This window comes from Juglans regia, chromosome 8, assembly GCF_001411555.2.
Source record: "Juglans regia cultivar Chandler chromosome 8, Walnut 2.0, whole genome shotgun sequence".
Classification (NCBI taxonomy): Eukaryota; Viridiplantae; Streptophyta; class Magnoliopsida; order Fagales; family Juglandaceae; genus Juglans; species Juglans regia.
In genome coordinates this window covers 20926090-20949946 of record NC_049908.1, presented here as the reverse complement: position 1 = coordinate 20949946, position 23857 = coordinate 20926090, and the positions used below count along the sequence as shown (strand labels likewise).

The 23857-nt window shown below is 33.8% G+C and overlaps 2 protein-coding genes across 2 annotated transcripts; both read left to right on the top strand.

Annotated features, from left to right (window-relative positions):
• The first annotated feature begins 9895 nt into the window (after window positions 1-9895).
• Window positions 9896-10396, top strand: LOC108982741. Its single transcript, XM_018954197.1, has one exon. It carries the CDS (start codon window positions 9896-9898, stop codon window positions 10394-10396), a length of 501 nt encoding a protein of 166 aa, XP_018809742.1.
• Window positions 10397-10742: 346 nt separating this feature from the next.
• LOC108982742 (uncharacterized protein At2g34160-like) lies at window positions 10743-12849 on the top strand. The gene is made up of 5 exons (XM_018954198.2): window positions 10743-10948; window positions 11513-11561; window positions 12105-12167; window positions 12265-12329; window positions 12417-12849. Exons 1-5 carry the CDS (start codon window positions 10844-10846, stop codon window positions 12534-12536), a joined length of 402 nt encoding a protein of 133 aa, XP_018809743.1. The 5' UTR covers window positions 10743-10843; the 3' UTR covers window positions 12537-12849.
• The last annotated feature ends 11008 nt before the right edge of the window (window positions 12850-23857 follow it).

Below are 23857 nucleotides of genomic sequence, written 5' to 3'. Positions count from 1 at the left end.
ATAATTTATTTATAAAATATTTTTTCCCTCCCATTTTCTTTTTGATTTCGCTCCTCTTCTTAAACAGTAACCAACTTAAAAATTTCTTTTGAGTTTTCAAAATGGAAAATGATTTATCTACAACACATTGTACAACAATGTGTTAAATGAGGGGTATATTTGTAAAATCATCTTATTACAATGTGTTGTACAAAATGTTGTGGGTGTATCATTACTCAAGCTGAATCTAACATCTAAATATCAAACTCTCGAATTATTAAGCTCATCTCCTTTCTTACATTGAGATCCATAATTTTTTTCAACTCAATACATCTTTATACGTGTGACCCCTAACCTTTTTCAATTTCTCATAAGTAGTATTAAATTCATCTTAACATCCAAACACATTTAAACTCATTTTAGATGAGTCTCACATAACTAACTCCACCTATTCAACGCACTATTATTTATAAAGAACTCAGGTTGGCTTAACTCAACTCAACATCTAAACGTAGCCTAGTTGTGTTCGAGCAGTGGAATTATACTATTTAATATTTTATCATTATTTTTTACTTATTTTCACTACTTTTTATTGTTATTCATTAGTATTTAATATTTTATAATTACTTTTTCACTACTATTCATAGATCATTTGAGATCACCTCACTACCCAAACGTAGCCTTAATTGATAGACTCTCATTTAATGAATGAACTCAACACGTGTCATGTTTAATTAAATATGCTAGATATAATCTTAGAATATACAGTACTACCTTTTAAAAAAATGAGGTATACTATTAAAAGATAATTTTTTTTTTTTTATGTGGATCACATATTTATCCAATTGTTTCAAAATAAGTGCATGTGGCTTGTATACGGTAGGACTGTAAATATAACTTTTCTTCATTAAATAGAGATAAAATGTAGAGTCTTAATTTAAATAATAAATTTACAAATTAATATTACTTAGTATGATATATTAAATTATAAAATTATTTTTATATAAATAAATTTAATGTATCATGTGAATATATATCAGTTTATGGAATTTCTCTATATTTAATAAATGCAAGGCTAGAATGAATCATTCTCCCCCGTCTCTCTCTTACTTTTGTGAAGAAAAAAGTGGATCTCATGTCATACGTATTTATCTGGACCACATTGCGAACAAATTGGGCAATATTATAAAATGAAAAAGAGAAATTATTTTTGTAATTATGAGTGTATAAATATCGTGCAGTCATTTTAAAAAAATAAATATGAGATCTATACGAAAAGAAATTAATTTTTTATAAGTAGACTTCATTTTTTTTCAAAACGACTGTATGATATTTGCGTATTCCATAATTGTATATAGCATTAGTCAATGAAAAATGATAATTACAGTTGTAAACGTATATGTCAAGATAAAACAATTTAAAAAAAAATGAATAAATACGAGACCTAAAAAATTATAAAGAGGTCTTAAAACCAAAAAGAATTGTGAAGAGGTATATCTGAATCTATTTTTTAGTATATCGAATCTTTTCATTTGAAACCAAAAACATAAAACAATCCAACCGACATTTTAAAAATAAATGCATGTCATGTTTTTGTTGTGAGCATTTAGAAAAATAGTTATTATTGCAACCACTCTTATTGTTATTATTATCATCGTAGGCAGTCTCTGATTTTCTCCAAATTTATTCAAAAAAAATTTCATTTCATAATTATTCACTGTCAGTTATAAATTCAACCAACTGATCAAGTGCATTAATGAATTTTACATTTTTTTATTATAAAAAAATGTTGTTATTCATAGTTTGTTTTTTCATTTTCAAGTAGATCGATCCATTAATATGTCACATTTTTAAATAGTTTGTATTCAATGACAGATTTATAAAGTTAGTTAAATATGCTAAATTAATTAATAGGTGTGATTAAAGATGATAAAATACCGGATAAACAATATTAATATTGTCTTTTTATTTTAGGAAAATTTGATCGTCTCGGCAACCCTTATATTTTGGCTAGGTCAAGATTTCTCCATGTTCATTTTTATAGTAAAAATACGCTCTATTACTAAGAGTAATGTCATATATCATTGTTCTCGTACATTCAACTTTTATCTTACTATGTAAAATGTAACATATTTATCATTATGATAAATAGATAAAAAATGTGACATACTTTATATGGTGAGATGAAAGAGAATTGATACTTGCAGTTATGAGTGAGCAAGCGACTCTAAAAAAAATGAATAAATATGAGACCCACATGAAAAGAAATTAATTTTTTAATAGTTGACTCCACTATTTTTCAAAGCGATTGCACGACGTTTGTGCATTTCACGACTGTATGTAGTATTACTTGAGATGAAAATGGACTGTGAGTGTAGTGCGTATAATTTTCCTTTCTAAAATATTGCATAATAGCCAAAATTACAAAGAGTTATTGTAGAAATTTTTAATGAAGAGGTGAATCTCAAACTCATCAATTAAATATTGGATTTTTTCTAAAATAATTTTTTAATAATATATAAAAGTTAATAAAGGTTGGGGCCAATATATATGAACTCAAAAACTCTTTGGCAGAATCTTTTAATTTATTGAAGTTTGGTGGGTTTTGTTTGTCTATCTTAATTCCTTGTATTTTATTTGAAGCACGTCTACCCAAGCTGTCATGCTTAGTGCTGATTATTAAAAGAGGGCCAAATTCCATGTATTTGTTTGAAGAATTCTAACTTAGTGGTAGCATAATCATATCATTTTGAACAAAAGCACTTTTAACTTAGTGATGTTAATTACATCAAATTACTTTACTTTTTATAGGTAAATAATTTTATTATATTAATCCAAGGTATAGTAGAGGACAGGGATTGAGACTAAATACAGATCTGAATATCTGGCTATATTCGGATATGTTTATGAGTTTATAATGTGATTTGCGTATCCGTCCGGTTTAATCTTGTCATATTATCCAAACACCAAGTTATAAAAATCCGGATATCCGAATTTGTTAAATTTTTTTTTTAAAAAATGAGGGCTACAAGCACAAAACGACATCGTTTAAAGATCCAAAATGTCGTCGTTTTATTAATAAGATAATTTTGTAAAAAATATAAATTTCAGTTACAAGTACCGAATATTAATCCAATACTTGCATTAAATAACTCTACCCGCATCTGGATAGGGGTAGGAACAAGATATGAATACCCCTGAATAAAATCCAGGTGGAAAACCGTCCCGATAAATTTGATTTTTCGGATTTCGGACTGACAGAACAAAAAATCAATCGGGAACAAATTAAATAAATGTAAAACTAGAATAAATAGAGGTAAAATTAAGATTAATGGAATAGTCCAAAGTCTCATATATTTTAAACCAATAAACTAGTGTTACATTGCATAAGAAAGAGATGGGATATTATAGAGGTGGTTTGAATTAGTCACAAAATAATTATATAAAAGTAATTTTACAAACTGACGTGACTTTATATAATTTATTAAATTGTAAAGTTATTTTTATTATAAATTAGATCTAACGGATCAGATGAAACTACGTCAATTTATAAAATTATTTTTATATAATTCATTTTTAGATGTAGCAGTCCTCCAAGATTTATTGCGGTTGAAGAAGATCATGATCCTCTCTACTCACTGCCGAAGATTTATACAAAGCAATTGCATCAAGTTGAAGTAGATGATGGGCAATGTATGCTTTCTTAAATCTTGTCACCAAAATTTGACTATAAAACTCCAATACCAATTGTCGTCAATTTTGCTTTTGATGAAGGTCAAGAAGGGCGGTGGAGGTCTATCTAACATTAGGATTAGTCAAGATTGGTGGGTCGAAGATATTGATAAGGTGATGAAAAGGTATTTTGATTTTTACTAATAATAATAATAAAAAAAGGTATTTTGATTTGTTCATTACTTTAGAATTTGTTCTTTTGGTCTCCAAATCGTAAAATGCGTAATATGGAGTCATTTTAAAAAAGAGTGATGTCTATTATTAAAAAATTAATTTTTTTTCACGTAAATTTCGTATTTATTTATTTTTTTAAAAGTGATTACACAACGCTTGCGCACTCACGATTGTAACTATAATTTCTAATCACAATTTAGTACATAAGTTTTGGCTGAATTTTTCAAAAAATAAAAATAAAAATAAAAATAAAACTTTATTTTCTACGTAGAAAACAGGAAGTTAGATAAATCTCAATGTCACTTTAAATGTGAAATGACTAGACAAGAGTCGCATCTTAATTACCTACCAAGTTATAAGTATAAATGACTATATAATTCTATATTAATTCCTACCAAGTTATAAGTAGATATAAATGTATGTCATAAATAACATGCTGCAACATTTGCACAATATTTTTGTATGGATATAAATGCACAAACTTCTCTCAAATTATTATCCAATTTGTAATCACCCCTACACTCTCATTTTTTTTAACATTCACCCACTCAAACTACAAAATATATATATATATATATATATATATATATCTTCTCCATAAGGGAATTGTCATAAATACCCCTGATGAAACAAAAAAAAAGTTAAAAATGGAAAATTAAAAAATAAATTATTTGAAACAAAACAAAAAAGGGTGAAAGAATATATTTTTAAAGCTTCTTTTAATTTTCTTCAAAAAATATTTTGATAAAAACAATTTTGATTTAATTTTAAAAAAAAACTTAATGCAGGTATTTTGTCATTTTTTAGAATTTTTAGGGATAGTTTTGTCTTTTCAGAAAAAAGGTAACACATTGCAATTCTTTGATAATATGGAAGGTAGTTTACCAAAAGTGATAGTTTGTGGAGGGATAGCAACATGGGTCGTAGTTTAGTCCCGTTTGGATATAAGAAGTATTTTATTTCATTTTATCTTATTATTATAATTTTTTTAAAGTTTTATATAAAATATAATTAACAATTCAATATTTTCAAATTATAATAATAATATTATAAAATAATATTTTAATAATAGTTTATTCAACTTTTATTTTAACTCACTATCTAAACAATAAGAGAATTTCGTGTATTTTTTCCAATTTCTTGAAAGGGGATTAATTACATTAGTGTACATCGAAACCTATTAGTAGTTAAAATATATTTAGAGTCATAAATAATAAATAAAGTTATGCCCTTCTTCCTCATATTTAATTAAAGGTATAATATTTTTTCTTAAATTATGGAACGTCGACATCATTCATTCAAACATATCTTGCACGTGGGTTCAAAAGTTGGAACATAATCCGCGTATGTTCACACACGTAGTTTGGGCCAAATTCTCTTTTGTAATGGAATTTGGACCACACAACTCAGGCTCGCAAGGCCTACAAGTACTTAAAGTTTGTGATGTAGACTTGACTTCACATTTCGATTGATACTTTTTAATGAAATGGTATTTACATACGTGAGTATGTAAGTGTCGTATAATTATTTTTAAAAAATAAATAAATATGATATTTATATAAAAATAATAATAATTTTTTAATTATAGACTCTACTTTTTTTTAAAATGACTATATAGTACTTGTGCACTCTAAGACTGTATATAGCATTACTCTATTTTTTAAGATAGTTTGGAAAATTTAATATGAATTAGACAATAAAAAAATTTAAAATTTTAATACTCAATGTTAATAACTAACGATGATAATCAATGAGAGGGCTTTATCGTGTTAGTATTATTTGTAGGAATTTTTTTTTTCACGTATTTGTTTATTTAGATGAATTTTATTAAGTTGTAATTTTGTTTAAATTGGATATTTTTGTAAGTGCTGAGAAATTTATTACAAAGATTATATGGGTGACATAACACGGCAATAGATAATATCCGGATCGAAGAAAATTAACTATATAAATAGTACCTGCTATTAGATGCAACAATTTGTATTTGTAGGTTATGTTTGTGTCGTGTTAAGTTATAAATATACTAATATATAGGTCAATCCGAACATGATCTGTTTAACTAAACAGGTTAGATCTTCAAATCTTAATACAATCCATTTAACTAACGGATCGCATCATGTCACCCATTTTGACCTTTTTAATTATTAATTAGAAATGAATCACACGAATCATTTCAACCAATTTCATGTAAATGAGTTGAATAATCCTCATAATTCATTTGATTTGATTAACATAATTTCATATAAAAGTTAAAGTCTATCTTTATTAGTAGCTACAATATTTAAAAAAAAAAAAAAACAATAATAAGACTACCCACTAACAAAAAATATCAATATTTTTTTATTTTAACCTATAATAAAATCAATATTACAAACCCAATAATAACAAATATATATTGCCATAGGTTCAAAATTACAATCATAATAATAAAAATATAAGCATGTTATGAAATATCAATATTACAACCTAACAATAATAAAATTATAATTTCAAAATAAAATTTGAACGGATTATTGCGGGTTGATTTCGGGTTAAGTGGATTGACCCGTTTATTAATTGTGTCTTAATGGGTCAATCCGTTTTAACCCGAACTCATTTATATTAAACCCAAACTCGCTAATTTCGTAATGTGTTAGTATTGGACTCATGGGTTATGTCACATATTGCCACCCCTACCTACTAGTCCTACTTTTGCCACTTTGCATATGTGCTTTAGGTTCTCTATGGTGTCAACCATAAGTTTGATTATGAAGCAAATGAGACAACCAAGAGAGAAAGAAAGAATTTGTGAGGAGAACTTTATAGTTATAGATTTAATTGAATAAATCTCTAATAGTCCCTCTCAAGATGATGTGTATATATTTTGCACATTCATCTTGGACAGAAGAGAGAAAAAAGAACTAGAACCGAAAGGTTTTGTAAATATATCAACAACTTGATGGGCTTAGGAGACATGAAGAGCGTGAAGAATTCTAGCTTGCAACTTCTCTCTGATGAGATGACAATCTAACTCAATGTGTTTTGTTCTCTCATAAAACATAGTATTGATAGCTATGTTTAGTGCAGCTTGGTTGTCATAGAAAAGTAATGAAGGGTGAAGATGTGATCGGTGAAGATCTTAAAGTAAATAGAGGATCCATGTGATTTCACACACAACATGTGCCATTGACCTGTGCTCAACTTCAGCATATGACCTTGAAATAATTTTTTGTTTCTTAGATTTCCAAGAGATGATTGAATCTCCAAGACATACCCAATAACCATAGACGAATATTCTAGTATCAGGACAACTAGTCCAATCAAAATCAACAAAAACTTTGACATGAATGGGAGAAGAGGCTGAGAAAAAAGTCTTTGACCCAAGCCTTCTTGATGTACTTTAGAATTCTTAATGCTGCTTGCATGTGTGGTACTTGAAGAGCATCAAGAAATTGACTTAAACGATGCACAAAATATGTAATGTCTGGTCTAGTGCGGCCTCGTTTGTTTTCACAAACCATCTCATCTCATCTAATAATTATAAAATTTTCAAATTCAAACACAAAATACAATAAATAATTCAAAATTTTCAAACCTCAGAACAAAAATAATATTAAAAAATTATATTCTAACAATATTTTATTCAACTTTCATCTCATCTCATCTGTGTAAGTAAACGAGACGTAAGTCTCTTGTAACTAGTGCTATATATCAATAAATCACCATCTAATTTGCTAAGTTTACAATGATTCTCCATAGGAAAATTTACTGGTTTGGAAACAAGTAAACATCTATCATATGGTAATTCTAAAGCATATTTTCGTTGGCATATAGAAATGCCTTTTTTAGATCTAGCATTCTCCATACCCAAAATATATTTGGTAGGTCAAAGATCTTTCAAGTTGAACTGATCATTGAGAGCAGTTTTAATTGATTAAACAGTTGCCATATCACTACTGGCTGGAAGTATATCATCTACATAGAGTAACAAAACAACAAATGAAGTACCCTCTTGCCTTGTAAACAATGAATAAGCTGACTTGGATCTATTAAAACTAAGTTTGAATAGTGATGATGTAAATTTGGAATTCTACTGCTGAGAAGCTTGTTATAGGCCATAAAGTAATTTCTATAATTTACACACTCTAGTGTCCCCCTTTTGAAGATAACTAGGTGGTAATTTCATGTAAACTTATTCACCTAAGTCTCCAAATGGGAAAACATTATTGAGATCAAGATGAATAAGATGCCAATTATATATTGCAGCTAAAGATAAAAAACCAACATACTGTCACCACTTTAGATACAGGAGAGAACGTTTCAAAAAATCAAGACCCTCCTTTTGAGTATATCCTTTTGCTGATTTTGCCTTATATCTCTCAATTGAACCATTAGTATTATACTTGATCTTATAAACCCACTTACAACCAATAGGAACTTTGTTCTGTGGAAGATCAATGAGTATCCATGTTTGATTGGATTCTAAAATAGCTAATTCAAGAGACATATAACATCTCTCCAATAATGAGAGTGATGGATTGCTTGATGATAAAAATCAAGTTCTTTTTTTGAGAAAATGGATACAAATATACGATGAGAGGAAGATAGTTTTGAATAAGAAAGGAAATCAGAAATGCTATAAAGAGAGTATCTGATTGTATAGATGGCAAACCAGTAGAGGAAGTTGTAGGAGTAGAAGTTGCTAAATTGCATTGGTAATTTTGCAAGTAGCCAGGAACTTTATACTGTCGAGTAGATTTTCTGAAAGGAAATTGAGTAGTATCTTGAATATTGAATTGATTGGAAGTGTTTGAAAAAATTGACTCGGGTGAATCAACGATTATATGTTCAGATGATTGAGTTAATATAGGTTGCTGTATCAATAAAATCTAATAAAACATCTTAACTCAAATATTTCAGTACTATTTACAAAATTATGAGATATTCTAAATGTCCAACTAAACCCTAAAACTCAACTTTCTCACTTACTCAGGAATATTGTGCCAAAAGATTTGAGGAGAGAAGGATCAGATCAAGCATGGTTGAAACCATCATCTGTGCCTCTCGTCTTGAAAGTAATCTCCTATTCACAGTGCACCAACAAGATAAAATGTTTCCACGATGGAAAATTACTATGTATTTTGGGACTACATCATTAATTTTAATAACATGATAAAACTAATTCATGTTTGTGTTCTAGAACTACTTAATAATTACTAATCTTCAAGCATAGCTTCTAATCCAACGCCCAAATCTGATTCTTGTCCAAAAACCTAGTAGTGAATCACCAAGATTTAATACATGTGAAACAACTATCTCAACGAAACATTCTTCTTTAAAAAAACCTCGTAATCAGTATCTTAACCATTAAGGGAAAAAAAAAAAACACACACACGAGTGGTCAAATCCGAGAGCTCCTTAGCATTCTCCTTATAAAAAATAATAAGAAATAATTGCTAAAACAAGAATCTTCTTAACGTATTTAGATAATTAGATAATAAAAAGAAGAGAGCATAAAAAAACGACCCATCGAATATCAAAATCCTTCAACTCACCACTAAAGTAGTAGTCTAGTTGGTATGAGCTTGTATTTCATGGTTTTGAGATTAGGAGTTCGAATCAGGACATAAGTTAAAACTATTTGTGATAGTAAAGCTCGAAGTTTAGACTATGAGATGAGCTTTGAACCACCTGGATACTTTGAGGGTGCCGTGGTGACGGACTCGCCCTTGGAGCAGTAACTATGGCTCAAACAGGATATGCTACAGCAGGGAGGGGCTCCTATGGTTAAACCCAGGGAAGATTGCTACGCTAGTCGCCCTTGTCTCCAATTTTTGCTTGGAAAAAAAAAAATCCTTCAACTCTAGTTTTCCCTAACAAACTTGTGAGTAATCATAGTTAAAAGAACAAAGTTTTATTTTTCAAGATTTGGAACATTTTCCTTAACCAATTTGCGAGAAATTACAAATAAAACTTAGAAAAGGTGGGAACTTTTTTTTCTAAAAATTAAAAGTTATAAGAAATACTAAAAATGAAACCAGAAGGTAAACAGCTGAAGGTAAACTTTGATGCAGCATTAAAAGAGTCTACAAAGAAGCTGGGCCTTGGGGTGATCATAAGCGATTGTAGAGGGGAAGTTTTTGCTGCAGCAAGTTTAAGAAGAACATTGAGCTATGGGGCCTATGGGGCTGAATGCACTGCTTTGTGGGAAGCTATGATTCTATGTGAAGAACTGGGAATAGGCGAGGTCATCTTTGAAGGTGATGCAAAAATTGTTATAGATGCAGTTAGTAGTGGGGAGAGAGATGACTCTAGCCTTGGTCACCTGGTAGAGAACTTGCAGCAGAAACTGAATTCACATTCAAGGTGGAAGTTAGCTTTTATCCATAGGGAAGGAAATGAAGTAGCCCATCAATTAGCTAAACTAGCTTTACATGGGGAAAATGATATGTACTGGGTAGAGGAAGGCCCTGAGGCCATTACAAGTCAATTGAGTATAGACAAAATGTATACCGAACTTGTTACTATATGAATACAATGAGGTTTATTTCAAAAAAAAAAAAAAAAAATACTAAAAATGAAACCTTTCTTTGTTTAAATAGAACAAAAGTTTGGATCTATAGCCCAATAACATGGGCCCAAGGCCCATAGATTCATTTCAAGAATGGAAGGACATACAAAATAACGAAGGAATACATCCGTCATTCTCTTGTAACTGAATAACCACCACTTGTAACCATCCCCTCTAAAATCCAAGTCTTCCGGTACATTTGAATCCCAACTGCCAGCAGAGTTTTCCACTCATATACCGCCACGTGTATGATCCATGCCAGCCCCACACTCTCGCCTATATATGAATCGAAATAGTCAGTTATAATTCCCACCCCCTACTTTTCCGATCTAACGCTGAACTTCAGACGTTAATCAATCGAGAAGAAAAGAAGAAAGAAAATTACTACATTGAGACAAGAGAAACGCAATGACCACAGTCGCGGTATCTGCACCCATTGAGCCCCAGAAAAAGAACAGAATTCAGGTCTCCAACACCAAGAAACCACTCTTCTTCTACGTCAATCTCGCCAAGGTATAATATTGTAGATGATCGATGCTTTTGTTGTTTTACGATTAAAATACGTGATGTTCTTGATGATTTATTATGCTTTTGTTTGGCTTCCACGAAAATGTAAAATGAGAAAGAGGTGTGGATCTATGCTAGATGAGCCTCTAATGCTTTGGATTCTGACTCTCCTCGGCCTTATTCTCCAATATTGAAGGAATAAATTAGAAAATTGTTCTCTCTTCGGTTTTTTTTTTTTGTCAATGGCGATGTTCTGAATGCAGGAAACGATTGGAAACGATGTTTTATTTTTTTACAATAATTATGATTTATTGAATAAAAATATTATTTTATCCATCGTTCTTGATCTATGTGACTGCTTTGATTGCATTTTGAATGTTATTGGTCGACGTTAGTTCAATGATGACCTAATCTGGCTGATTTATGAAAGAAATGATAATGAGGCGGAAACAAAATAAAATTATATATTTGTGCGTGTGTGTAAAATCAAATTTATTATTGAATGCATCTCATTACAAGTGCTTTAGATATATGTTTTTATTTATCTAATTTCGTTTTTTGTTTTTTTAGAGGTACATACAACAACACAATGAGGTTGAGCTTTCTGCCTTGGGGATGGGTACATTTTCTGAAACACTCACATCTATTTATGAAGCTTTATAATTGAATATGCATTATATATTCCTCTCTTTGGTCACTAGGCATAACGGACTATTGTGATGTCATATCATTTAGTATTTCTTGTGCTATATAATAATTGGCTGAAACTTTCATGAATGATCGATCAGTCATTGGAACATCACTATCTCTGTTGAATGCCACAAGTCTGAAGATTGCAAGTTTAGCAAGTTTTCTCTTTTTTGTCTATTATGTGCATTTAGTTCACCTAAGTGATCATGTTGTGTTCAGTCAATATTACCATTTGGATCTTCAAGAGGCTTTCTTTTCATTTTCTTCGGTATTCTTCACAGAACTAAGGATAAGATCATAATATTAAGAAACTTTTAGACAATGACTTTTCTCTTTATCTTATACAATTTGTTTTTCCTCCAATTCAGGCCTTTTCTCACCATCTAGCAGTTCAAACATCCATATTATAGTCAAAGAATTGTTATATTATCATTATCATACTTTCTCAAACTTTCCCATTATTTGATTTCAGCAATTACTACAGTTGTCACAATTGCTGAAATTTTGAAGAATAATGGACTGGCTACTCAGAAGAGTAAGAAATAACACCTTCTAATGCTAAAAATAATTTCACAGACATTGTTTTGATAGTTGATTTGATGATTTTGGTATATATATAATGGAATGAACAGAAGTTTGTACATCCACAATTGGGATGAAAGATGAGAACAAAGGTCGTCTGATTCAAAAGGCCAAGGTACTTTGATTCGATTGGCTTAGCAAAATTGTTGTTATTTCTGATCTCTTTCATTTTTTTGACATAATTAATTTCTTGGACTTTAAGATTGAGATTGTTCTGGGAAAGTCTGAGAAATTTGACTCTCTGATGACTGCTGCTACAACTACACCGGATGCCGCTGCTACAACTGCACCAGAGGCATCAACTGAGGATCACAAGGAATGACAACTTAGTCATAGAGTCATGACAACTCCCTTTGTTGTACTTTTGACATGATTCACTTTTATAATACTCGTTTGTAGAGATAAATAGCAGATAGATACCTTCTTTAAATGGTCCTTTCTAGTAAGGAATTGTCACTTCAATCAAGCAAGTGGCTTTACAAGGCAGTTGCAGTTGTATGCTTTTGTTTTTGCCCTTATCCTTTACCCATATAGTTGTAGAAATGATCTCTGTCAATAAACTTCTTCTCTCCAGAGCTATATTCAGCTTCCAATTCTACAACTAATTAAAACTATCTATCGACTCTTGGGGCTCATGTTATAAACTATTGCTACTAATGTTCTGAACAAGTCTGAATTAAGAGGTGCTTCTTAACTTGCCTCTCTTTGGGTAGTTCTTGAAGCCGACATGAGGATTCAACACACACACACAACCGGCCTTGCAGGAAACGAGACCTATATATATATCAGGAGTTTGAAGACATGATAATGCTTTAAGATGGAAGCTAGCTGGAAAATAATGAAAACCATTTATCTAATTATCTTTTCTTCAATTCACCAAAATTCATTCCTTGCATAAGCTAGCTTTTACACAACATTAATGAGAAGCAATTTCACGAAGTGAATTACACACATGTTTGGCTTAACTCATTAAAGCTGCTTGAAGTTGATGGCACGTCGTACAATTACTTCCATTAACAGCTAGATGATGTATTGAGTAGCGGTGGTAAATTGATCAGATCAAGTCCTTTTGGCTAGCTGTACGCATGTGTTAGAGTTTATGTAAATATATACTGCGGAAGAAATACCTCAAGGATAATCTGTGTAGTTGTTCCACAACTGAATCTAGTGTTCAAACCTTTGATTTCACTTTCACCCAGTGTGTGAGTGTGCTACGTAGATAAATCTAGAGACACACTCAATATGCCCACAACCTAAGTATTTTCACTCACAGAACAGAGAAACTCCATAGATCCAAAGATCAGTCCTCGCATGATAACCGTTGGCTAGCCTTAAAGGTCAGCCTATGTTACGGCCATGACTCCAGGCATAACGCCTGGAGTAATGCCAAGCGTTATGTCTGGCATCCCAATAAGGGAAGTGGCAGGGGCATACCCACTAAGGGCGCCCCTGCTTTATTGCATCTTCCACTCATACATAGTGGGCATGCCTTAGGCATATATCTCTCATCGTGTTCTCAATCTCGTTCATACAAGCAAATAGGCTATGCAACTACCAAGTACACCTGAATTTTTTTTTTGTCGGAGTACTATACCAAATCACTCCTAGAGAAGACCAGCATAGCAACATCCCTAAAGTGTCTCGTACATATTCAATCCCTCTTGAGTTAAAAAAAAAACTTAGAACTATGCTTTAATTGCTTCTAAGTTATTGCGATGTGTTCACAAAATTTGTCACTACCAAATTGTAGCGCCAAAGTTTGATGTCAGCAAACACAACCGGAAAAATGCGTTGTCGAATAGTCTTCCCTTTGCCCTCATGTCACTCAATTTTAGCCTAATTTCTTTCCCAACAATACATCTTTAGACTATATCAAACATGATCGTAGACGACATGCTAGAGTAGCAAACATCAGAACCTCTATCTTATGACATTGTCAAAAGTCAAGAAGGGCATTTAAAAATAAAACATAGGACTCACTCAGTGAAGAAACAGGAACCATTCATTCACTTCCATATCTAGTCGCAAGAGCACATGTAGTATGAAATACATGTCACGGTGGATCTTTCTTTCTCAAAGAGCATATGTCCATATCAAATACTTTACAGATTTTAGTGTAGACACAATTTCTGCGTCTAACCCGAGTTTCTCCATTTGCTTACCTCCAAGGCACCAAAGAGAACCTCGCATCTGGCTTACTACGTGCTACATGGATTGTAGGTTGTCCATGCACGGTTCTTTTAAATATAATGAACCTCATCTTAGTTCTCACTAAGGCAACATATAATTTTGTGTCATACTTTTCCCTCTCTAGACAAGTATTAAGTGACACAATGTCTCATGTTTGCTCGCTACCTCTTTGCAGCGCCAAAGACGATCGCTTGTGTGAGTGAGTTGATCTAAACCTGTTAACATACCTTGTGTGTGTGTGTATAATTCATGCAATATGATAAAGGCAAACTGAAATAAAATATCACATTGCATTAATATCTCAAAGAAAGTTTACATTACTATGTCAACTGAATTATAATCACAATCTACGCAGTCCTAAACTCCTAACATGAGCCATAAAAGAGTCTTTCGCTATGGGCTTTGTCAGGGGATCAACAACGATAAGACTTGTAGATAGATGTTTCAGGACCACTTCATTTTGTGCCACCATATCTCTAATGTAGTGATATCGGATATCAATGTATTTGGTTCTTCCATGATACTTTAGATCCTTAGCATATACAAGAGCATCCATGCTGTTGGAAAAAATTGTCACTAGATCAGAATAATCTAGGCTGATATCTAGGTGCTGAAGGAACCTTTTCAACCAAACAGCCTCCTGAATTGCTGCTGAACATGCTATGTACTTTCTTCCTTGGTGGATAAAGCTATACAGAGTTGTTTCTTGCTACTCCATGTAATGGTGCCATTGTTAAGCAAGAAAACATATCCAGTTGTCGATTTGCGCTCGTCTAGTTCACTACCCCAACCAACATCACTGTAACCATTTAGCTACAAATTTGAACCCTGATAGCATAATGTATAGTCTGCAATTCCCTTGAGATATCTGAAAATCCTTTTGATTGCTTTCCAATTAGTCAGTCCAATTACATGGACAGGTGGCCCTCGTCTCTTCTTTAAAAAAAAAAAAAGAGTCATCTTCTCTATCTCTCTTGGAGTTTTAGGACACATTTCTTGGCATAAGGTCTCGCCTTTAGCAATGGGATTGTCAATGGGTTTACAATTACTCATTTGGAAGCGCTCAAGAACCTTCTTTATATAAGTCTGTCGAGACAAATACAGAAGTCTCTTTAATGATCTCTATAGATCTTAACTTCTAAAATATATTCTGTCTCACCCATGTCCTTCATCTCAAAATTGAGGGACAACCACTCCTTAGTGGCAATAATCATCCCCTTATCATTTCCAGCTATCAAAATTTCATCAATGTATAATGATAACAACACAAAACTTGTTTAGGACCGTTTTATAAAAACACAGTGGTCTTCTGCGATTATCATAAACTCATTCTAGAGAATGGCTCGATGGAATCAGAGATACCATTGTCTAGATGATTGCTTTAGACCATATATAGATCGTTTGTGCTTGCCCACTTTGCACTCTTGACCTTTGACCACAAAGCCTGTGGGTTGATCCATATAGATCTCTTCATCTAGTTCTCCATTGAGAAAAGCCATCTTAACATCCATCTGATAGAGTTCTAAATCCAAATGTGCTATAATGGCTAGAATCAGGTGGATTGAGGCAAACCTTACTACTGGAAAAAAAAGTTTCCTCATAGTCTACACCCTCTTGTTGGATATATCCTTTTGCCACAAGACGAGCTTTATACCTTTCTATTGACTCATCCACTTTACGTTTGAGCTTTAGAATCCATTTGTTTCCAATGACCTTTCACCCTGATGGTAGGTCTACCAGATCTCAAACCTGATTAGTCCTCATAGACCCCATCTCATCATTTAGTGCTTTCATCCACTCATCTTTAGTAGAAGATGAAAGAGCTTCTTGGATGGTTCTAGGCTCATCATCGTCTTGTAGCTTCACCATGAAAATTTCTCATTCAACTCCAAATCGACGATGGGAAACATTTCCATGTGAGCTTCTACGTGGTTGAAGCTGTTGTGGATAACCAACAAGTGGTATATTATTACTTGGAGCTAAATCACTCCCATTGTTCCTAGGAGCTTGAGAAATTTGATCATTCTCAACTAGGATGCTTGGAGTGACTTCCTCTTGATCCACAAGTTCTTGGAGTTCCAAACTCTTATCAACCCCACCTCTAATTGGAAATTCATCTTCGATGGAATTCACATCTCCTGACTCAATTTCAGATACCGTTCCATCAGGTTGTTTATCGATTAATACATATTCCTTAGAGTGATCAGGGTATCTTATAAATATACACTTATTCCCTCTAGGACCCGGCTTTCCATATTTATGAAAAGAATCATGAACAAAGCCCGCTAAACCCCATGGTAGCAATATTCAAGTTGGGTTTCTTGCCGGTTCAAAGTTCATACGGAGTAGAAGACACTGATTTGGAGGGCACTCAGTTAAAGATGTAGGCTGCAGTAAAAAATGCATCCCCCAATATGATATTGGTAGGTTTGCTTGCGCCATCATCGATCTAACCATCTTAAGCAATGTCCGATTTCTTCTTTCCATAACGTCATTTTGTTGTGGCATATATGACATCGTCAACTGCCTTTTAATTCATTTTTCATCATAGAGCCTTTTGAATTGCTCAGACAAATATTCATCATGTCCACGGTTAGTTCTTAGAGCCTTTATACTCTTATCTAATTGATTCTCTACCAAACTCATGTCTAAAGTAATCCAATACTTCAGACTTATGGGAGATCAAATAAACATGATCATATCGTGAAAAACTGTTTATGAATGTAATGGAATATACAGCCCTGTGTCTCACCTTCACATTCATTGGGCCACAAATATCTGAGTGGATTAATTGCAATAGAGAATATGCTCTTGGTGCTTTTCCAAATGGTTTTCTTTTTGACTTTCCCATCAAACAATGTTCATATGTTGGCAACGTGACTTTAGCGAGATTGCCTATTAGGCTTTCTCTTGCTAATCGTATAATCATTTCTTACCCAATATGGCTAAGCCTAGCATGCCATTTATTTGAATCTAAATTATTAGATATAGTGAAAAAAATAGTAGATTCATTCAAATTCGAATAATCCAAATCCGTTATTATAAAACCGTCTAAAAGAAAAGCCGAACCATAAAAAACATTGCCCAAGAATGTAGAAACACCATTGTTTTCAAATAAAATGAGGAAACCAAGTCTTATTAAAGTAGAGTCCCTCTTCTAGATGGTTAAACTGTTCTCAGACCCTCAACGACAACAAATAAAAAGCTGACATGTCAGGAATCCTCTTCTAAATCCCATGAGCCACATTATAGGATAGGAAAATCAAATACATTGCAAAATTTCATTCAGAGGCTTAAACCACTCCCGAGTCCCCACTACCCACACCGCCACAACCCCCTCTGCACTCCACACCACGGCACCTCTCTAGCTTGTCGCAGCCAGATGAACCTTTCCAGCCCGTCGCATAATCCCTTTTCACTTCGCTTGAAAACTTCGTCACTTGACTCCTCAGCTCCAACTTAAAACTTCAATGAACTTTTCCAAACCCCCTTCCTTTCCCGAGAAAATGAGCCCCGAAAACTCCTACGCCTCCAAAATTTTCCCACCACCTCTATAGCTTAACCTCCAAGAAGCCTTCTCAAACCTCCAACACCATTGCTCTAACCTCCTCCATCGCCTTCCCAACCCCTCCTCCTTCAAAATCCACCTCCAATTTGCTTTCTCAGACCTCCAACAACATGCAAGACATGCCCTGGATCCCAAGATTTTGAGCTCTTCTTCTGGGAAGAACCCGGTTTATGCTTGGGTTGGCGGACCCCCTAACACCCAGTGCACGCCGATTCCCCATTCTCATGGTGGCGGGGGTGTGACCCTGTCGACCGAGGCCATTGAAGAGCGGCTGGTGGGCGTGCTTGTCTACGTGCTGTGTAATGCCAATGACGAATTCATGTTGGTTTTGGACCTTTCAAACAAGAAATCTCGTGTTGTTTTGCTTTAAGAAAGAGGACGTGTAGGCACTTCTTGAGCATATCCAGAGCATGGACCCATCATCACAATGTGGGTGGGGCTCGGGCTTGACGGGAGGGAAGGAGGGGGTGTGGCTCTGGCTCGAGGGAGTGGTTCTTGAGAGAGGGAGAAAAGAGAGAGGGAGGGAGATGAAAATGGAGCTCTCAATCCTCTGCAGTGCGGCCAGACGGTTGGTAAATAGATTGTCTACGTGTTGCATTCCCATTGGAGGCCGTTTTTTAGGGGAGAGCGGTTCTACTTGCTGGAAGTTATTCTCATTAAAGTAACTATGAAAATTAAATTTTGTTGTATTCCGGGTGTGTATAACACATGATGGAGTAATAGAATGCGACTGCTTTACAAGACTAGCTTGTAGGTACCAACTCCCAGCACCTTCACACTAGCTCCATTCCCCACCTTGATATCACGACTCCCAACATGAATTCGACAATATTCCAAAATCTGACTCTGTCTCTTGCTATGTGCTCAGTCGCTCCTGAATCAACAGTTCACATAGGATAGGAGTGAGCAATCATCACATGACTAGTTACATAAACAGAAAGAGAATAGTCAGATTTTACCTTATTTGGCTCAGTATAGTCACGAGCGAAGTGACATTTCTTTTCACAGTTAAAACAATCTTGTTTGGACTTGTTCTTCTAGCGCTTGCCTCTCTTGCTGTGCTTGAAAGTTCTTGACTCTTTTTGCACACGTCCATTAGTTATCCCAAACTTCTTATTCTTGCACTTAGGCCTAACTGCCTTACGTAAGCCAGATTCAGCCACATAGGATGAATGTTTAGGGTTAAAAGCCTCTAGGCCTTCGGCCTTAAGTTCCTAGTTAAGCAACACATCATCAAATGTTTGATGTTCGCATTGTGCGTCAAATTCTGGCTCATTGTTTCCCAAGAATTGGGTAGTGAGCGCATCATCGCTTGGACTTCTTACTCATCAGTCAGATTATTTCCAGCCACTTTGAGTTCACGGATCATTCATGACATTGTTCTAAGATGCTGCTTTATTGTGTGTTCAAAGCGCATCTTGTAAGAGTCAAACCTCGTATTCAATCCGCCCAACCTCATGGGAGAAGTTTCCTCTGAACTTCACTTTTAATGCTTGCCACATACTTTGAGTAGTGTTGTACTCTTCAAACTCATTGAAAAGGTCATTGTGCATGCTACTTAACATAGTAAAGCATGCACATCGATCCTTCTTGAGCCAATTCTCGAAGGCCTCATTATCTTCTCGGTGTTGTTCTGAGTTCCCATTTTCAAGCTCAGTTAGGGAGTGAGTAAGGTCTCGAAGACCTCTTACTCATTCAACACATATTAGATCTTACGATGTCAAATGTCATAATTCTATACATCCAGTTTTCCCCTTTGTTCAAATCGGCAACAATACCTTTCGATGCCATTTCACTACAAAAAATGCACAAATTAGATATTACACACACACTTAAAATAAAAGGTTGCGTTAATCTAAGTTAAAGAGAAAAATAATTTAGACATGTCGCAAGATCAAAATTCGCTAGGCTTCCTAATCATCTCTTGCACCACAATGCCTCATTATTAACTTTCAACTTAATTTTCGCGCAATTTAGCCTTACTTATCCAGTGATAATTTCATCAACCAATCATATGTATATATGAAGAAATAATTATGCCAAAACTAAAAAAGTAAAACATAATTTTTTTTTCGACACGATTAGTTCATAAATAAAATAAGAACCCCATTTATCACCAAAGGAAGCAGCAGCCCAGTGGTGTGGCTACCCGTTGAATCCCTCTAGGTTATGGGCTCAAAACACATGAAAAATATTTGTTTTCTATTTTAACACAATACATCTTATGGGTTTGGCCAGAAAATGGATTATAAGCCCAAAAAAAGCTTCAAGCTTGTGCATTGTTTAAAACGTTCTCGAGCTAGGTTGAAAAAACAATACGCCCATATTACATTTTTTTTGTAAAACTAAAACTGAACCAGGCCCATCCTTATTTGTTTTCCTTTTATACTGATTTTAAAAACCCCAGCATAATAAAACACGTTTTTAAAAAAATAACGCAAGCACATTGTAACAGCCCGCTAGAAATTCATTGGTGGAATTTCTATTGACTTTAGGAATCTCGTGAAAACCCCATAAGTTTTTACGAATCGACCAATCGCATAGGTTTTAGTCTGTCAACATAGTCAGTGTTATCACTCACTATAGTGCTAGTAATATGAGTTTAATTATTTGAGGTAGTTAGAAGTGTCAGAATGAGTTATGGTCTACGCCATTAGACTCAGATGATTATTTAGGATTTTATGGGGCAATAACTTATTTTCATAATTCAGGACGAAACGTCTGTTGAAAATTGTGAAATTATTTTTAGGGGCACTTCAGGGTTGAATTTCGTTAAACGATTTTCACTATAATTTAATATGAATATTTAGAAATTTTTAGTACTAAGTTTATTATGTATTTTTTTGGAGTGAATAGTAACCTCGATAAGCGCACCCATTGCAATGTTTTCAAAATCACAGTGTGGAATGTCCAAATTAGATTAGAGAAGTTTTATTTGGACACTTGGCTAGATTTTAGCCACACTTAGTGAATGGTATTAGACACTTGACACAAAGAAGAACCATTAGATAGATTTGTGAAGGAATCAAGGTGTGAGATCATGCCACTTAAGCAAAGTTGTGTTTCATCTGTTCAACCAATTTGTGCCAGACCAAAGAGGGTTTCAACCCTAGCAAAACCCTAAATGATTGGAATCCAATTGAAACCCCAAAAGCTTGGTTGAAACCAAAACCCTAAATGGTTTTCCCAAACCCTAAAGTTGGCCTCCAAACCCTTTTTAATCCGATTTCTAGCATTGTGTTTAATCACTTGATTAAATCACTTCCACATGCTATTAATTTATCAAATCTTTGTTATGACATCATTATTCAACCTTTTAAACCTTGGAAATTTGATTGGGCCAAGAAAAATTGATTTTGGGATTGATAGCATCTCAAACCCTAACCAAACCCCCTTTAAACCCCAAATTGAAGCCCACTTGGTGGGGCCCACCAAGACCCACGAAATTGGCCACCTTGGCAAAGCTTCTTGGAGAAGTTTCCTCCCCCACATGGCAGACCATCCACTGCCATTGGCTGCACCCAATAGTGCCTTGATGTGAAGGAGAAATCCACTCCATCAACCTCCATCTTTCACAACTGCTGCAAGCAGTCTCTGCCCCTCTCTATTCTCCACTTTATGTCACATATCCACCTCCAATCAAGGGTCATTAAAACCCATAAGTTCTCCCTCCAGAAGTCTAAAGTCGTGCAAGACATACTTCTCTCCATTTTATCACTTCTTTCTCCCGTTCTTAGAGAGAAACCCAAAAGAGCTCTCTCGGGCAGATTTCTGGGACTTTTTGCGTGGCCATTTACGACCCTTTGTAAGTATTTTCGCACGATGATTCCTTCACATAAGTTGTTCGTCTTTGAGTCTAGTTTCCATGGATATATTATTAGTCTCATTCCATTCTCATTTGGTTGGTCAAAAGTATTTTTAACCATGGAAAGGTCATTCTGGACGTGAAACTGGAGAGTATGTTATGTTTTGGAAGTTTTGACCAAGCTAATGGACTTATCTTGGTCCGAAAATTTTATGGAGTGTTGTTAACATGTGTTTATGAATTTTCATTGAGGTTTTGTTGCATGAATAAAGCTTTTGATGATAGATTTGCTTAGAGTTAGAAACTTGAAAACTGGAAGTGGAAAAACAGTTTCTGATTGGTGAAAGTTTGAATATTTCGTGGTTTAATCTTATTCCAAAGGCTTTGATATTTTTATATGATGATCCTAAGCCTCTTATATACATGTTAGGATGTTATTTCGAAGATATTTAGTATTATTTTTAAAGATATGATTTTCTATGCAAGAGGATTTCGGTTAGGCCTAAACTTTGATGTTTTTGAGTTAGATCCATGTTTTATTAAATTTTAGCCATGTGATTTTAAGTTTGATGGTTGGATCTTCTTTAGGACACATTTTTAAACCATGTGATGTGTTAGTTTGAAGATCACATGTCTTTAAGCCATGGATCAAGAGATTGATCATAGTTAGTTGGGAAAATCAGTTTCTGTTTTGGACTAAGTTTAAAACCAAAAACTCCAAGTGTTGTTTTGTGTTTTTTGGTGAGTTTTGTTTGATATTTTAAAGCATGTTTGATCTTAGGATGATGTTATGAATATGTTAGAAGTAAGATTTGATTTTTTTGGAATTCTTGGAGATGTTTTTATTAAGGTCAAAACTTGTGATTTAAGGTTTACTTTTTGTTAAAAAGTTTGGGTCTTTTTACAAAAAGTTTGGTATTGATAATTAGCTTTTTCTTAATGGATAGTTTTAAGGGTGTTTTTAAACTTAGGATAGGAAGATCTTTGTTACAAGATTTTGGTTTATTCATGAGTTTTGGAACTTGAAAGAATTGCAACCAAAATAAGACAAATGGCCTATGTAGGTTTCGGCCATAGTGAGTTTTTCATAGTTGTGATTGGTTTTAAATTTTTCTGAGTTGAGATTTGAGTTTGGGACAAAATTTACATGAGGAATGTAAATTTTGGTAATTTTTTGGAATTAGGATATCAAATCCTTAAGTTAGGGGGTAAAATGGTCATTTGCCCACATGTAGAGGGTAAAATGGTAATTTTACTCTAAGTTGTCTCTTTTCACATTTCTAATTGTTAGTAATTAATTTCTAACTTTTAGAATAACCTTTTACAGTTCCTCGTGTTTCGCGCTTTATTCTAGTAGAACGCGACGATCGAGGTAAGTTAGCTTTTAACTTACTATCAGTTTAATGTGTATGAGTGATAAGTAAGGGAACTAAATTGTATGTATGCATGTTATCATATGTGCCATGCCAAGTCATTACATATTTATCTGTTACACAGAATTTATTCTGTCATGAATTATTCATCTGTTACAAAAGATATTCTGTCACGTATTCCTATACATTGCAAGCATGTCATGTTAAGTTAAGTATGCCATCTGTTACATGTATTTCATGTCATGTAAGATTCACTGTCACATGTTACACCATGTTATGAAATGTTGTCTGTTATATGGTATGCCATGTTACGAAATGTTGCATGTTACATGTATGCCATGTTATGAAATGTATTCTGTTACATTTATGTCTTGAAGTATGTCATGTCTGTCATCTTATGTTCATGTCATGTTATGCTACGTCAGGACTTTTGTCTTTTATGTCACGATCATGTTACGTCACGTTACGAAATGTCATGTATGCCAGTTAAGTTATTCATGTCAATCACGACCCTAAGCGCTAGGATGGGGTAATATCCTAGTGGAACTCCTTTGTTCACGCTGGAGTGTCTAAATAGGTGTGAAATTCCCTGGGTTGACAAAGTACAGTCAACAGGTTGCGAATGGGGCCTAATTAGCTGGTCACCGGAGCGCGCCAGGCACTAACGCCGATGGTGCCACACATTACGTTACGTGTGTCCACAGCAA

Excerpts from the sequence above, each read along its gene's own strand:
- LOC108982741 (XM_018954197.1), top strand. The coding sequence starts at position 9,896 with ATGAAACCAGAAGGTAAACAGCTGAAGGTAAACTTTGATGCAGCATTA.
- LOC108982742 (XM_018954198.2), top strand. The coding sequence starts at position 10,844 with ATGACCACAGTCGCGGTATCTGCACCCATTGAGCCCCAGAAAAAGAAC. Across the intron at positions 12,168-12,264 it reads TGGACTGGCTACTCAGAAGA|AAGTTTGTACATCCACAATT; the intron begins GTAAGAAATAAC and ends TGGAATGAACAG. Across the intron at positions 12,330-12,416 it reads GTCTGATTCAAAAGGCCAAG|ATTGAGATTGTTCTGGGAAA; the intron begins GTACTTTGATTC and ends TTGGACTTTAAG.